The sequence below is a fragment of the Pituophis catenifer genome, unplaced genomic scaffold (genome assembly GCF_029215685.1).
Source record: "Pituophis catenifer annectens isolate HBS135680 unplaced genomic scaffold, rPitCat1.0.hap2 SCAF_4, whole genome shotgun sequence".
NCBI lineage: Eukaryota > Metazoa > Chordata > Lepidosauria > Squamata > Colubridae > Pituophis > Pituophis catenifer.
Genome location: NW_027256884.1, coordinates 89,995,881 through 90,010,776, shown reverse-complemented (window position 1 = coordinate 90,010,776; position 14,896 = coordinate 89,995,881). Strand labels below are relative to the sequence as shown.

The 14,896-nt window shown below is 36.4% G+C and overlaps 1 protein-coding gene across 1 annotated transcript in view; it reads right to left on the bottom strand.

Annotated features, from left to right (window-relative positions):
• CHMP2B (charged multivesicular body protein 2B) overlaps positions 1–14,896 on the bottom strand; it is a 19,025-nt gene extending 4,129 nt beyond the window's left edge. Inside the window, exons 1-3 of the mRNA XM_070942670.1 lie at positions 14,719–14,896; positions 2,031–2,122; positions 1,647–1,841 (exon numbers count right to left, since the gene is read on the bottom strand). Coding sequence (XP_070798771.1) covers positions 1,647–1,841; positions 2,031–2,122; positions 14,719–14,752 — 321 coding nt within the window. The 5' untranslated portion in view covers positions 14,753–14,896. The remainder of the gene's footprint in view (positions 1–1,646; positions 1,842–2,030; positions 2,123–14,718) is intronic.

The window sequence follows — 14,896 nt, the reverse complement described above, 5'->3', positions numbered from 1 at the left end:
GCATATTCCAATATACTAATCATTTGTCATGGCAAAACAATACATTTCCTTCCTTTTCATTTTTTTAAAAACATGATTTTGTTTCCAGACTCTGGACATTTTATTGGCCTGATCACGTTTGTCATTTTTAAAGTGCTGGGCACAGTAATCAGGGTGCCCTAATAATATTACCTAATCAAATACTAGATTCATCAACCACCTCCTTTGTGTATTCTTTCTGGAGCAGAGAATTTCACTTTGATTGCAAACATTGTATTTAATTTTAATTATGGTTACTGAAATGAGCCAGCTTCAAACAATGGTTGATGGTAGGCTAGTTTCAAGTATGTATAAGAATAAACATTGTTTGTTCAGGAGCTGGAAAATGGTAGGTTTATGGATCGTTTATGTAATGCCAGCCCATAGTTAACAATTTTACATTAACAGATACATTGTGGCATGAGCCTTTACATAATATTTTATTATTTATTAGTCCAATTTATATGCCGCCCTTCTCCATAGACTCAGGGCGGCTTACAATGCATTATAGCAACAGCCTGCATACTTTTATGTATATACCTGCTTATTAGTGCTTTATATTTATATATATTTATATTTTGAATATAAAGGTCTTGCAAAATAACGGAACATCAAAAAGTCAGAAAAGTTTTAGATTTTTTTTTAATTAGTTGCCAGCTGAAACAAGGTCTTAAAGTTATTAGGCAATTTTTTTCTTAAAAAAAAATTACCACTTACCATATTTTTCACTCCATAAGACACACTTTTTTACCTCTCAAAAGTGGGTGGAAATGTCTGTGCGTCTTATTTATTTATTAGTCATATTTCTATGCCGCCCACTCTCCGAGGACTCTGGGCGGCTTACACCAAAGACAGTATACTATATAGCATATTGCCCCCAACAATTGGGTCGTCATTTTACCCACCTCGGAAGGATGGAAGATTGAGTCAACCTTGAGCTGGTGAGATTTGATCAGCTGATCTGCTGAGCTAGCAGTCAGCTGAAGTAGCTGCAGTACTGCACTCTAACCACTGCGCCACCTCAGCTCTTCAATGAATGAATGAATGGCAGGCAGCGATCCCTGCCACCTGGAACAGCTGATTGGCGTTATTCCGGGAGGCCGATCTAACTGCCGATCAGCTGCTCCGAGGCGAAGACATGGAAGAGGCAAGCTGTTTGTTGTTTGCTGCAAGGACGCAGCCAGATGATACCACATGGATGCTGGGATGCAGTTTTTTGTTTTGTTTTGTTTTGTTTTGCTCCTCTAAACCTAGGTGCGTCTTATGGTCAGGAGCGAAAAATACGGTAATTCTAATCAACCAAAATGTTCTAGATCAACAGTTTTCAACTGTTGTGCCATGAAAGGTCAGCTGGCATACTGCATCAGCAAGCCAAAATAAATGACAGGAAGTGCTGTGCTGTTGTCCTCCTTCCATTATATCACAGTGGTAAATTGCTTCCATTTTTCCTTCTAGGTCCCATCAACCTGTGATGTCACAGGACCTCTGGTTTTGTGACCTAAAGTCCTAACTATAACATGTGAGCTCTGAGATGAAAAAGATTAAAACACACTGCACTAAATTTTCAGACGGGTTTTTCCTAACTACCTGACTCCCAGTACTTGGGTTAGTTAGGATCAATTGCCTACCTTTGCTGTTGTTGACATTGCTCCTGCCATCTTCATCTGGGAATTCATCAGCTTTGTCTGAGTTGACATGGATGTAACTTTTGAACTAACAGCATAGGTTCGAGTTTTTTGTTTTCTCAACTGCACAAGTTGTTTTGCTAGAACCTTACAGGCTTCCTTGTTTCCTGTTTTAGCCATTTTCTTTATTTCCAATTCCTATTTATTGAAAACAAAGCTGATTTTAAACTTTATTTGCATTTGTATTTTATCGTTTATAATTATAATTAATATTATAATAGCCTAGTAATTGATTAATTTGTACTTGAAAACTTTAAAATAGAAAAATATCATTTTACAAATTGGTCTCTTACTGTGAACAATGAACTAGTTATTTGATACACTTACCAGTTGCTTTTCTTGTCTCTCCAAAGCTGCTCGATCTCTTCCTATAGCCCTCTGCGTACCTCTTAACTCCTTATTTTGTTCTTTAATTATATCTAAAACCCAAAACATTTACAGTTAATTCATAGACGTTGAAAACATGAATAAGACATTGATTTTCTAACAGTGAGAAGTATTCTTAGAGCTGGGTTGCTCTTCTTACTAATTACACATCAACTATTTTTTTTAGATTTCCAGAAAGAAAAGAGACCAACTTCTTATCCAAGTTCTGGTTCCATTTGCTCTGGCATGAAATCTGTTCTATCTACATTTTTTAAAATCTTAATTTGCTGCAATTTAATGCTCACCAATCTCTAAAGGTTCAAATAGTCCTATGTACTCTTTCTGATAGATTGACAAAAAATTCAGTTGTGTGTAGTCATCATTATGACCCTGTCTTATATTTTTTTGAACTCTGAAATAAGTGCTTGGTTTTATTGCTATGCGCTCAAAAGCCCAATTAGGCTTATTATCAAGGGATGTCTTATTTTGGGGGGAATAGGGTAGATACATGATAATTCACATTGTCCAATATTCATATTTATTAACGGGAGCAAATAACATTATTGGTGGAATAGAGAAAAAAGGGAAAGCAAAAAAGATACAGCATTCAATTTTTCAAAACTCCAGGAGACATCAACCAAAAAACCCCCCCCTCATAGGCATTGAGTAACATAAACTATCTTAAAAACTAAACAAATGCTGAAATAGCACTGCTATGACTAGTTTGTGAAATAGCATTAGGGCCAGACAGAATTCTGGGGGAGAGGGGGGAGTATTCAACAGAATGAGGTCACGATTGAAAAAAAAAAAAAAAACTATTGACTATTCCATGCCTCATGTACTTTACGAATTGCTATATGGACTCTTTTCATGAGCAGATTGGATGGATAGATTTGACTTGACATAGCATTACTGTTATATCTAGCATTGTACACAAAGGACTTTAAAAATAATGACCCGCACTCTAACTTGAGTCCAGAAGCCTACTGGCAACCAATGTAACCAATGTTGTTAAAACAGATTTCAAAGGAAGTTTTTTTCTAGCCTGGGAGGGTTATCCTCAAGGGATCTGGCTGTCAGATTTTGTAGCAGCTGCAACTTCTAGTTGCCTCCAATAACAGCCCTCCAATTGCTTCCAATTACAGTAGTCCAACTGACTGCTGAGCAAGGTATGAGTGTTGCCAGAAAATATATTCTAATGTTGTAGCATAAAAAAACCACGAAACTTATATTTTGATGAATTAAAACTGAACATTCAATTTATTGCCAATAATTTTCAGTACATTCAACTGAATAAAAAACCAATTAATTAAAAGGAAAACACGTATACAGTGATTTTTCTAATACAGGAAAGTTGTGTGTGTGTGTGTGTAGTGTATTGGTTTAAGTTTGAAGTTATGAACAGCAACTAGCATGAATGTCCTGTTTTTATATCTTCAGATTCAAAATTAACAAGAATGTTTTAAAAGATAAAATTTAAATTAGTAGAACTAATTTTCATACAATAAACCTTAATCAGAATAAGACAACTGACCATAAAACAGGCAAGCATAACTTCTCTTCCATTAAGATTGGTGAAATTTAAAAAATGTCTTTGGCATATGCTCATATAAGTATTGACATCCTTTAAAAGTGAACATTAAAATTAATTTTAAAATTATATACATATCATTTGGTATTCAAATCAAGGAAGAGCATTTCATTAAATCTATCTATCCCAGGATACTTTAAAAAAATGATATATTGAATTGAATTGAATACTTTATTTGGCTTAGTGTTATTAGACACTATTTGTCTCCAATGCAGCAGCTCTTGTGTATGTGTAAAATAAAAGAATAATTATAATAATACCAATAAAGGGAAATAAGATGATAAGTAATAATACTATAGCTATTATCATGGGGAGAAATACACATAGACATAAGACAGCAGAGCTGAGAATTAGGTGTTAAGCAGAATAATGGCCCTAAGAAAAAACTGTCCCCATGTCTAGTTTTGGCTTGCAATGCCCTGTATCGCCATCCTATGGGGAGGAGTTGAAACAGTTTATGTCCAGGATGTAAGGGGCCAGCAGGTATCTTCTCATAATGCAATTCATATTCTGTTGTTGCTTAAGTACAACTTAATTACATATACAAATAATAATGCCAATGAAATCTTAACTATCTACATTTGTCTTAATTGGCTAGTATCTGTAAACAAGTATTTTTTTCACTAGAATAATCATACTATGTTGCAATAGATTAAAAAAGATTTAGATCCTTTCTCTCTGATCGGTCGCAGTCTGTGTTGACAGGGGGGCAGAGGTCGACCCCGAGGCCCCTTGTATGTGGGGTGCCACAGGGGTCGGTTCTCTCACCCCTTCTGTTCAACATTTATGTGAAGCCGCTGGGTGAGATCATCCGTGGTTTTGGGGTGAAGTATCATCAGTATGCTGATGATACTCAGCTATACATCTCCACCCCGGACCACCCCAATGATGCCCTTAAAGTGATGTCCCAGTGCCTGGAGGCTGTACGGATCTGGATGGGGAGGAACAGACTCAGGCTCAACCCATCCAAGACCGAGTGGCTGTGGTTTCCGACGTCCCGATATAGTCAATTGGTGCCATCACTGACTATTGGGGATGAGTCATTGCCCCCCACGGAGAGGGTTCGCAACTTAGGCATCCTCTTGGACTCACGGCTGTCTTTAGAAGAACACTTGACGGCTGTGGCCGGGAGTCTTTTTATCAGGTTTGCCTGATTCGCCAGTTGCGTCCCTTTCTGGATTGGGACTCGTTAAAAACGGTCACTCATGCCCTCGTCACTTCATGCCTGGACTACTGTAATGCTCTCTACATGGGGCTCCCCTTGAGAAGCACCCGAAGGCTCCAACTGGTCCAGAATGCGGCCGCGCGGGTGGTAATGGGAGCAGCATGGCGCTCCCATGTGGCTCCCCTCCTGCGCGAGCTGCACTGGCTCCCTGTGGTCTTCCGGGTGCGCTTCAAGGTCTTAGTTACCACCTTTAGAGCGCTCCATGGCTTAGGACCGGGGTACTTACGAGACCGCCTTCTGCCACCAATAGCCTCTCACCGTCCAGTACGCTCCCATAGAGAGGGGCTTCTCAGGGTGCCGTCAGCCAAACAATGTCGACTGGCAGCCCCCAGGGGGAGAGCCTTTTCTGTGAGGGCACCCACCATCTGGAACGAGCTCCCCCCAGAGATACAGAAGATTCCGGATCTGCGCACTTTCCGCCGTGCCCTCAAAACATTCCTGTTTCAGCAGACCGGTCTGGCCTAACTTTCCCTTTATATTGCTTTTTGATTTTATTTTAAACTGGGATGTCTTGAATTATCTAGGACCAGAATGTTTAGTATATTTTAATTGGTTTTTTATTATTAACGTTTGTATTACATGTATTTTTATCGTTCGCTGTTCACTGCCCTGAGTCCCTTAGGAATAGGGCGGTATATAAATTTAATAAATAAATAAATAAATAAATAAATAAATAAATAAATAAATAAATAAATAAATAAATCTGCATTCTCCAAACTGGTACTGTTCAGAAGTGCTGAACTGCAGTCTTGAAATTGTATATATAGTGTGACTGCTGACTAAGTTTTCAATAACAAAATACTTTCCACTCTCTAGGTCCCACCTTAGTTGTTAATTTTGTGCATACCCCTGGCTGTTCTGTGAAATCCTGGATGGTTGAAACTACAGCTCCTAAATTTGATCTCTTCTCTTGCTGAACCAGCTCTGTGAGGCAGAACAAATGTAATGGGTGGTGTGGGTAGGCAGACAAAGGCTGTATAAGTAACACATTTTTTTCCAATTCTTTTTTGCTGGAGTGTATGTAGAATGCTTTTTTTATCCACTCAAACATAATGAAATGCTGGAAAGAAATATTGTACAAGCGCTTCGAATTCTGTCAGTGAGAAGGCTAAATCTTTAAAATTAAATCGGAGAAGCACCAAATTTAGTGTAACTGACAAAAGAAAAATCAAACTGAAAAACTAACTAGTTTTGGCCATGGTTGTCAGAGTAAATATCCTAGAAGAAAAAAAAAACCTTTCCCAATGCAGTTCAAATGGAGAAAACAATAGACAGTGGCTTGGAATGCTGCTAACTGCTCTGTTTTTAAGCAACCTACCTCTATTCTTAAGCTTATCTCTACATGACTTGGAAGGGAAACTGATATTAAGGGATTGGAAGTCATTCTCTTCATACTGTTTTACCATATTTTTTACAATAGATTATTGGAAATAAATTATGTGAAGGGGACTGGAGCTGTTAATCTACCTCTTCATCAGCATAATAATATGGTTATTATGGATAATTTTGAGAAATCAATCATTAACAAGATTATTGTCAGGAAATGGAATGACAGAAGAGACAACTAGAATATCAGTGGATAAAGTGTGAACTTGACTAAACAAGGAGCAAACTCATCATAGAAATAAGAGCTTCTTACTTCTCTGCATGCATTTCATCAGTGGACAATGACTCAGATGCGTCGTTTAGAAGGATCCATTTCCTTTTTGAGGTATTGGCAAGATCTGCCAACAGACTGCTGTGAGGGCAACCTGAAGCAATATTTTGCTAATAAAATTACTCTCATTTGCTCAAATTTTGACTGCAGATGTGCATGTAAATAATATAAGTACAGACTTGCAATACTATCTGGAATTAATTTTACCCTACACATTGCATGGAGGTAGATGATATGCTGGGGAATGTCAGTGTTACCATTTTGGAACTCTGCTATGCTCTGTCTAGATCTGTGATGGCGAACCTACGGCATGCGTGCCAGACGTGGCACCTAGAGCCCTCTCTGCTGGCATGTGCTCCATCACCCCAGGTCAGATCTCTGTGGTGTTTCTTTCATGAGTTTCTGTTTCCCTGCAAACAACTAAACAAAAGCTCATGAAAGAAAAAAATCTTACCTCTTGCTGTGCTGCTGGTGTTGGGATGCTCCGCCTCCCGCCGGCTAGCTGGTCTTCAGGTCCGTGCATGGTTGCGCATGTCTGTGCATGGGCGCGCATGTCCACACATGTCTGCACATACACATGCATGTTCACTTTTGTGCACACATGCATCTTTCTATTTGGGCAGGCATGCACATGCAGTTTGGGCACTCGGTGTTTAAAAGGTTCGCCATCCCTGGCCTAGATTATTATAAAGATGAGAGATCGGGTAATAGACTGGGTCATGAGGTTGTTGACATGTTGTTATGGAAATGGGTAATACCATCTGACTTGAAAGACACAGTGGTGTTTGTACTCTTGAAAAGGATTTTCCTAGACCCACTATGTAAATTAAATGTTATATAGTTTTTTGTTCTGGGTAAGATTGTTGAAAAGATGGTGACATTCACATATAAAACACCCTAAAGTAAATGGATCATTTCATTTTTAATCAGGTTCAGGCTTGGGCTTGGGTAGAAATAGCACTGATCATACTGGTGGACTTGAAGCTGGTTCCCAATGCAGTAAATGCATCCCTTCTGTGCTCTTAGGTGTACCAGCAGCACCTAGTACTAGCTTCTGGGCTACCTGAAGGCTCCACCCAGGCAAGATAGGATGGTTATTGATTCTAAAATCCACCAATTCTATGGTGATAATTTTAATAGGTTTGTAACCTCCTGAAAGAAAAGGTTTGTTATTAATTATTATTGCTATTTATTATATTGTTGTTGTTGCTGTCCTATATGGCTTGAGCCAGGGTATTCAATCCTAAAAGAGATTGTAGAAAAACTGAAGAAGAGGATTTTTCTCAGAATAGGAAACTCAGTCCAACTACTAATATGGGAAGAGGTTCTGCCTTAATTAACTCACTATAATTGAGATTGGCCATTCCTCCTGTAGTTTTCAAGATTTTGTATTTACCCCTATGGTTCTCTATTTAGGTAAATAAAGACCTCTGAAACAGTGACTCAGTTTAATGGAATCCATGTCATTATTGCTTAACCATTATAACCATAATTGGTTATTGCCAATTATTTGGGACTTGGTAGTGTATTTTCCCCACTAACCAAGATGAATAGGAAAAACCTTAAGAAAGTTTCCTTTCTTAACAGGATGTGTAATGGTGAGGGAGAGACAAAAAGATGGACCTGGGGTCTATCCCCATTCTTATGGTATTGTGCGGAGTAATGAAAATCTGGGCTTTCGATGATTAAAATCATCAAAAGAGTTGAAAAAAAAATTACAAGAGTTCCATTGTTTTCATTATAATAAGCTTTATTCTGTGCTTGATTTTGTACTTTGCCTAGAGCTTCTAAAGTGAGACAGCTGATAAAGCTTAAAAATAAATAAAAATATTTAGATTTTCACCTACACCATTATGAATCCATATGGAATGTGCCAGTATATTAACTACATACTAAACACAGAAATATAACTTTCTTCCTATTTTGTTTGCAAATTAATGAATTATATGGATTAATTTATGATGCTATTATAGTAATTTTACTATGTAAATAACTGCAGTTACTTCTAAACAGATTGTTTTCTGAAATTAATGCAATATTAACATAATATTTATGAGCAATTTTATTAGGATATGTTCATTTAGAAGTGCTATTGGAAACACATTTGTAACTGTCAATTAGAGGCAGTATTTTATTAACTATAAACATAGAGGATGTAACAATAGTGGCAATGATTTATTTTTAAACAAAGATTCTTTAAAAACCTTTGTTTAAACCTAGTGTTATCACTTGTTACACTTTGGCTGGAAACACAAAACTGTATTTTTTTTGACTAAAAGAAAATCAAGCGACAGTCTGGGGGATTAGAAGCAGAGGTTCAGCTTCTAAAGAAAATGAAGTTTTTAAATTATACAGCTGCCAGTCAATGATTACATTTATCTATTTCTTTGTAAAAAATAGTTTGTGGGGTTTCTTTTTATCTCTAAGGCCATTTCAAAGTAACATACAATAAAACCAAAATAATTCATTTGCAGCTGTTCAGGAGACAGACAATTTCTTCCTCTTCTACAGAAAAAAGGGCAGTCTTTTTCTATTAAAAATCCCATTTCTTTTGAAAATGAAATATTTCCAAAGTAAGTTCCATCTTTGTTTCACAATCTAAGGAAAAAGACAATCAATAATGATAGGAAGTGCTCCTGCTTCCCCCAACCTAGATTGTGAAAAATGAATGAAGTATGAATTGTAGTCACAGATTTATTTTAAATATTATATTAATCCTCTTTGAAATATATTTTCCACACCAATAACATTTATAAAATAGTCCAAATAAAATTATTTCAATAATAATGTGTAAATAGATATTTCTAGCTTGCAATGATTGAAATATAGTTTTAGGAATGATGGCATCCATCTTTCTCTACAAGAAACTTATTTTCCAAGACACAGTAACTTAATTTATTCAATTTAGCATGGCCATCTAACCCTGAAGATTCTGGCTCTTACAAAATCCATAAAAAGAAGTAAAACAGTTAAAACAATTAAAAGACACATAAACAGGTGGCCTGTCATAAAACAATTAGAACAAACAGGTACTACCAAACAAAGTAAGAGTTTTAATCATCATATTCCACAATGAAAACAAACATGTCCAAACATTAAATCAATCACCTTAAAACCTGCGGTTCAATTTAATTTATATTAGTCAAGGTTAAACAAGGATTACCATGCTAACTTCTGTTTTTGGAAACTATAAAATCAATTGTAAACTCCTACTGAAAACTGACTAGGTTTAGCTTAGGAAATCATGGTGATGGTTGGATCTTAAATGAGATTTAAGATCCATTTAAGATTAAATTAATTAGAACAAAAATAGCCTGTTTTTGACATGATCCTAAATCTGACACAAAGTTTTTTTTTCTATTAAAAGATGGAAACAACAAGATTTTATTAAATTGATATAGTAAAGAAACTATTATAAACAAATTCAGAGTGATCAGACAAAATTCATTAGAAACATATACCATATACCAAACATATACATATACCATATATATATATATATATATATATATATATATATATATATATATATATATATATATGTTTTCTCAGGTTTTCGCGGGTGTTTGTATGTAGGTCTTTGGTTATTCGGGTCTTCTCCCACGTAAAATTGGAAGTGTCTTGGCGACGTTTCGACGAAGTCTCATTCGTCATCTTCAGGCTGGTGTTCTCGGCTTGAAGCATGAAGCCGAGAACACCAGCCTGAAGATGACGAATGAGACTTCGTCGAAACGTCGCCAAGACACTTCCAATTTTACGTGGGAGAAGACTCGAATAACCAAAGACCTACATATATATATATATATATATATATATATATATATATATATATATATATATAGTTAGTTCTTTTACCTAATATGAGGCAATGGGGAAAAAGGAGGCCACTCCTGGTCCTATTGGATCTCTCAGCAGCTTTTGATACCGAAACTGTGAGGAATAGGAGTTGGAGGCACTATTTCTCAGTGGATGGGGAAAGTTTCAATTCGATGGGGAAAGTGAGAGGTTAGGCTCTTGCCCCCCATACCAGGGATCTCAGAATAAATGGTCTTACTTCTTCTATCCTTCAACTAGTGGTAAGTTCAGGGCGTAGTATCATCAGAATACTTTTTTTAACATCCGATATGATATCCAACATTTCAGTGGTGAGAAAAATAAGGTCCTGAACCTACTCAGAAAAAAACACATGTACATGTACAGGATATGTAGAACCTGGCTCAGCAGTGCCTGTGAGAGGATCTAGATGCCTTGATGGACCACCACTTAAGCATGAGTCAGTAGTGTTCTGCAGCTACTAAAAAGTCAACACAGTTCTAGACTGCATCAACAGAAGTATAGCATTAAGATCACTGGAAGTGATAGTACTGCTCTATACTGCACTAGTGAAACCACATCTGGACACTGCACCCAATTCTGGTCACCATGATACAAAAGATGCTGAGGCTCTAGAAAGACAGCAGAGAAGAGCAATGAAGATAATAAGAGGTGGTTTACAGGCTAAATTATATATGAACAGCTAAGAGGTATGCTTAGCTGTATAAACAGCTAAGGTATGTTTAGTGTAACAAAGAGAAAGTTAGGGGAGATATGATAGAGGGCTTCCAATACTTGAAGGGCTATCATGGTCAAGAAAGGGCCAATTTATTCTCCAAACCTGAGGGAAGGACAAGAAGCAATGGGTAAAAGCTCGTCAGAGGGATATCAAAACTGGAAATAAGGAGGAATTTCTGGACAGAGAGAACGAATAATCAGTGGAACAGCTTTCCTCCCAGAATTGTGGGTGCTCCATCACTGGAGATTTTCAAGAATAGACTGGACAACCATTTGTCCAGAATGGTATAAGATCTGCTGCCTTGAGAAGAGTGCTGGACTATAAGACCTTTGAGGTCTCTTTCAGTCCTATGAGTCTATGTTCTATTCTACATACATTCTAAAATTAGTCTTATATATTTTGGGCAAATATACATCTGAACTGCTTCTTAATTTAGTTAGAAAAATATGTCTTAAGCAAATAACTCTGGATGAGCCACAAATAAAACACATTAGACAAACAAACAAAAAATGTTATACAGTTATGGCACCTTATGAACCAAGTCACAACACATGTCAAGTTACACTAATAATCTGGCCATAAGGACTGGGGTAAAATTTTTGGGACCATCTGGGAGAAAAGCTTCATAGGCAGGGGCTGTGATAGAGGGTATCTCTCCTGCGTCTACCTAGATGAAACTGTTTTACCCAAGAGTCTCAGAACATATTTTTCTTGACAGATCTGATGGGAAAGGAAGTGGTCTTTCAAGTAATATATTTGCAAGTAAAAAAAAGCAACAACCAAAAATAAAGACTCCTGCCTTGGGCAGGGTATTAGCCTAGAAGACCTCCAAGATCCGTTACAGCCCTATAATTCTATGGTACAGAACTTTATATTACCATCTTTGGATGAAGGAGACATTCTGTTGACATTATATCTCAACTCCTGGAGAACAGACTGAATATGAAATTAAGAAGATACAATTGCTCATTGTATATTGAGACCTGTCAACCCCAGCATTATTTCTATATGGGCAAGCAATGCCAGAAAGAAAGTGATTTATGATTTAGAGGCTCTTCAGGACTTATGACTCATGCTTGATCAGGAAATATGACAAGGGGACCTTTGTATAATTTTCATTGATACATTTTATGACTTTACATGCCACAGGAGGATGAACTATAACTTTTATCTTCATTATCACCCAATCATACAACCCAGTACACTTTATATGACTACCTTTAAAGTATTAATTAAAATTGTAATCTTTCAAAAATGCAATGGCCTATATAATTCCTGACTTAAACCTGTACCTTACTTTTCACTATTTTTTGTTACTGATATGCTTTGGAGGAGGAGGAGTAATGTTATTTTTGTTTTAACTGTATTGTTGTTTTAATTTTGTAATATTATAACTGTGCAAGTTTTTGAGAGTGAAGTTTACATTAAATATAAATTTAATTGGATCCTGTTTTATATTCAGTGGCCTTGAAACTTTGGAATTAACCTCATTCTTGCCAATTATTATGCCTTTTTAATTAGTTCTCATGAGAACAAAGATACAGCAATTTTACTTGGTATTCAGATTTTTTGCCCATTCATTCTTATTGATACTGTTATACTGTTATTACTTATATGTTTAATATTTGGTTTGGTTTGTATTCATAACTGTTTTGCATGTCAGAAGAATGCATACTATAGGACAGCTTTATCACCTGATTGGCCCAAATTTTAATAAGTAATCACAGAAATTTCTATTACCTGAAAAACTTATGTAGAAAACTTAAGTATTCTGTGAACCATTGATACTATCTGTACAGTGAATTCATGACAGCAAGAACATTAGTGCCATATAAAACAGAATCTGAAAAACACTGCCTCCCCTCCTTTTATTTTTACAATGACTACCTTTCAGAAGCCACATGAGTTTATCAATCATAGTTTGGATTTGTTTGTCAATGTCTTTTCCAGTAGAGTTAAATCTACAAGTTGAAAGTTTATCCTTAATAAGAATTCATACATTGTAAAATGGATGCTACTTTTTCACAACAATCTATTTTCAAATTAAATCAATATGAAAATTGTGAAAATTAGAAAACATAGAAATAGCCAAGGCACATACAAAATATTCAGCATTCAGTAAACACATTCTAAAGCTCCATCGCTATTGTAATTTAAGTCTCAGTTCACAATAACCATAAGACAGCAGCTTTTGTTTCAGTCATAATAAAATTGCCTTTTGTCCAGATATAAATTATCTGCTTCAAAGCAGTTCAAAACATTCCCCTGCAGTTATCTATTCTGTACAAGAGAAAAAAACTTATTTAAAATGCAGTGCCTTCTGCCTTTTGATCCTGTTATTGTTTGAGCTGTGATAACTATAAATAGCTTGTCAATATGTGTGTGTGTGTGTGTGTGTGTGTGTGTGTGCCTTTGTGTGTTCTCTTCATATAAAAATATATGGAAGAAAATGAAGATATACTTTTTATTTTCCAAGAAATATATAGCAATGTTAATGAAAAAAAAAATATTTTTGGAATACTAATTTGTCTTCTCCTGAAAAAGAAGTTTTTTTCAAGCTATTTGTTTCCTAACACTGGAAAGCCCTGGAAAGTTCCAAACTAAGGTTTTTGGTTTGTTAATTTCTAAAAAAATCCCTGCATGAGACACTATTTCCAAGATTAAAAAACCCTACTATTTGGACTATTTCTACCAATGTTTTCAATTTGCTGTAAAAAGCAACTTTTAATATCTTACATCCTTTAAAATAATCCCTTTTTCCATTTGACCAGTTTAGTTTTCTGTAAAGTTTACTTAAAAGTACATACAACACTTATCTGCAAAAGAGTATAGCTTCCTCAAATTCCTTTAGATTTAAATTAGTTTCTCTATGTAATTTTTTTTCAGTCTAAACATATGGCTCAATTTCATTCGCTCAACAGGGTTTATACACAGTATAAAACAACTCCGAAAATTAAATAACCTGGTATGTTGTTTCTACTAATCCTACAAACTATTTCTCAACATACCTTTTGTAACAAGAGCCATTCCACTCCCACTCTACCTTTTTAACAATGCAAATGAACACCCCAAACCACCTATATATTTAAACCTAGTACAAGTCAAGCTGAAAGTGAGAAACATGTAGACCAAAAGGGCAAGGAATCCAACCCAAAAAGTATCATGACTACTATTTAACATCCAGTATATTTTGGCAATCACGGGGCTGAAGGGTGAAGGGGCAGGATGGACAGTCATAGGGGGGTGGTGGCTTAAACTAAGACATAATTTCGCCAAGAATCATACAGGTAAATGATAATAAAAAATGGGACAGTTTCGCCAGCAGCAATATTTGAACTAGATTTCTATCACTCCTATACTACAGAGCGTTGCCGTAGATCAAACTCGTTAAAATACAGCTGAATTACCCAAAAGGTCTCGGGAAACCCTGGACCCTTGTAAGATAGAGGTACCTGTGCGCCTCTGACATCAGAAGTGGGCTACACAACCGAAGGGAGCTATAGGAAGGAGTACACCTTCGAGAAATTAAGGGAACCTCTGTTGCAAAAGGCGCAGCAACCCCACCAATAATAATAATAATAATAACAACATAAATAAATAAAACCAGGTTTCAACCTCACTCACCGTCCACCGTCTTCTTCTTGAAAAGCGAAGCCATGGCGAACACCGAAACCAGTCGAGCCGCCGGCCTCCTTCCTTATAGTTCTCAGGTGACCAGGAAGCTGCTTCAGCGCAGAGAGACGGAACGAAGAAAAACCCGCCTCCCTTTACTTCTGAAAGCGCCAAGGCCGTGGCGACTGGG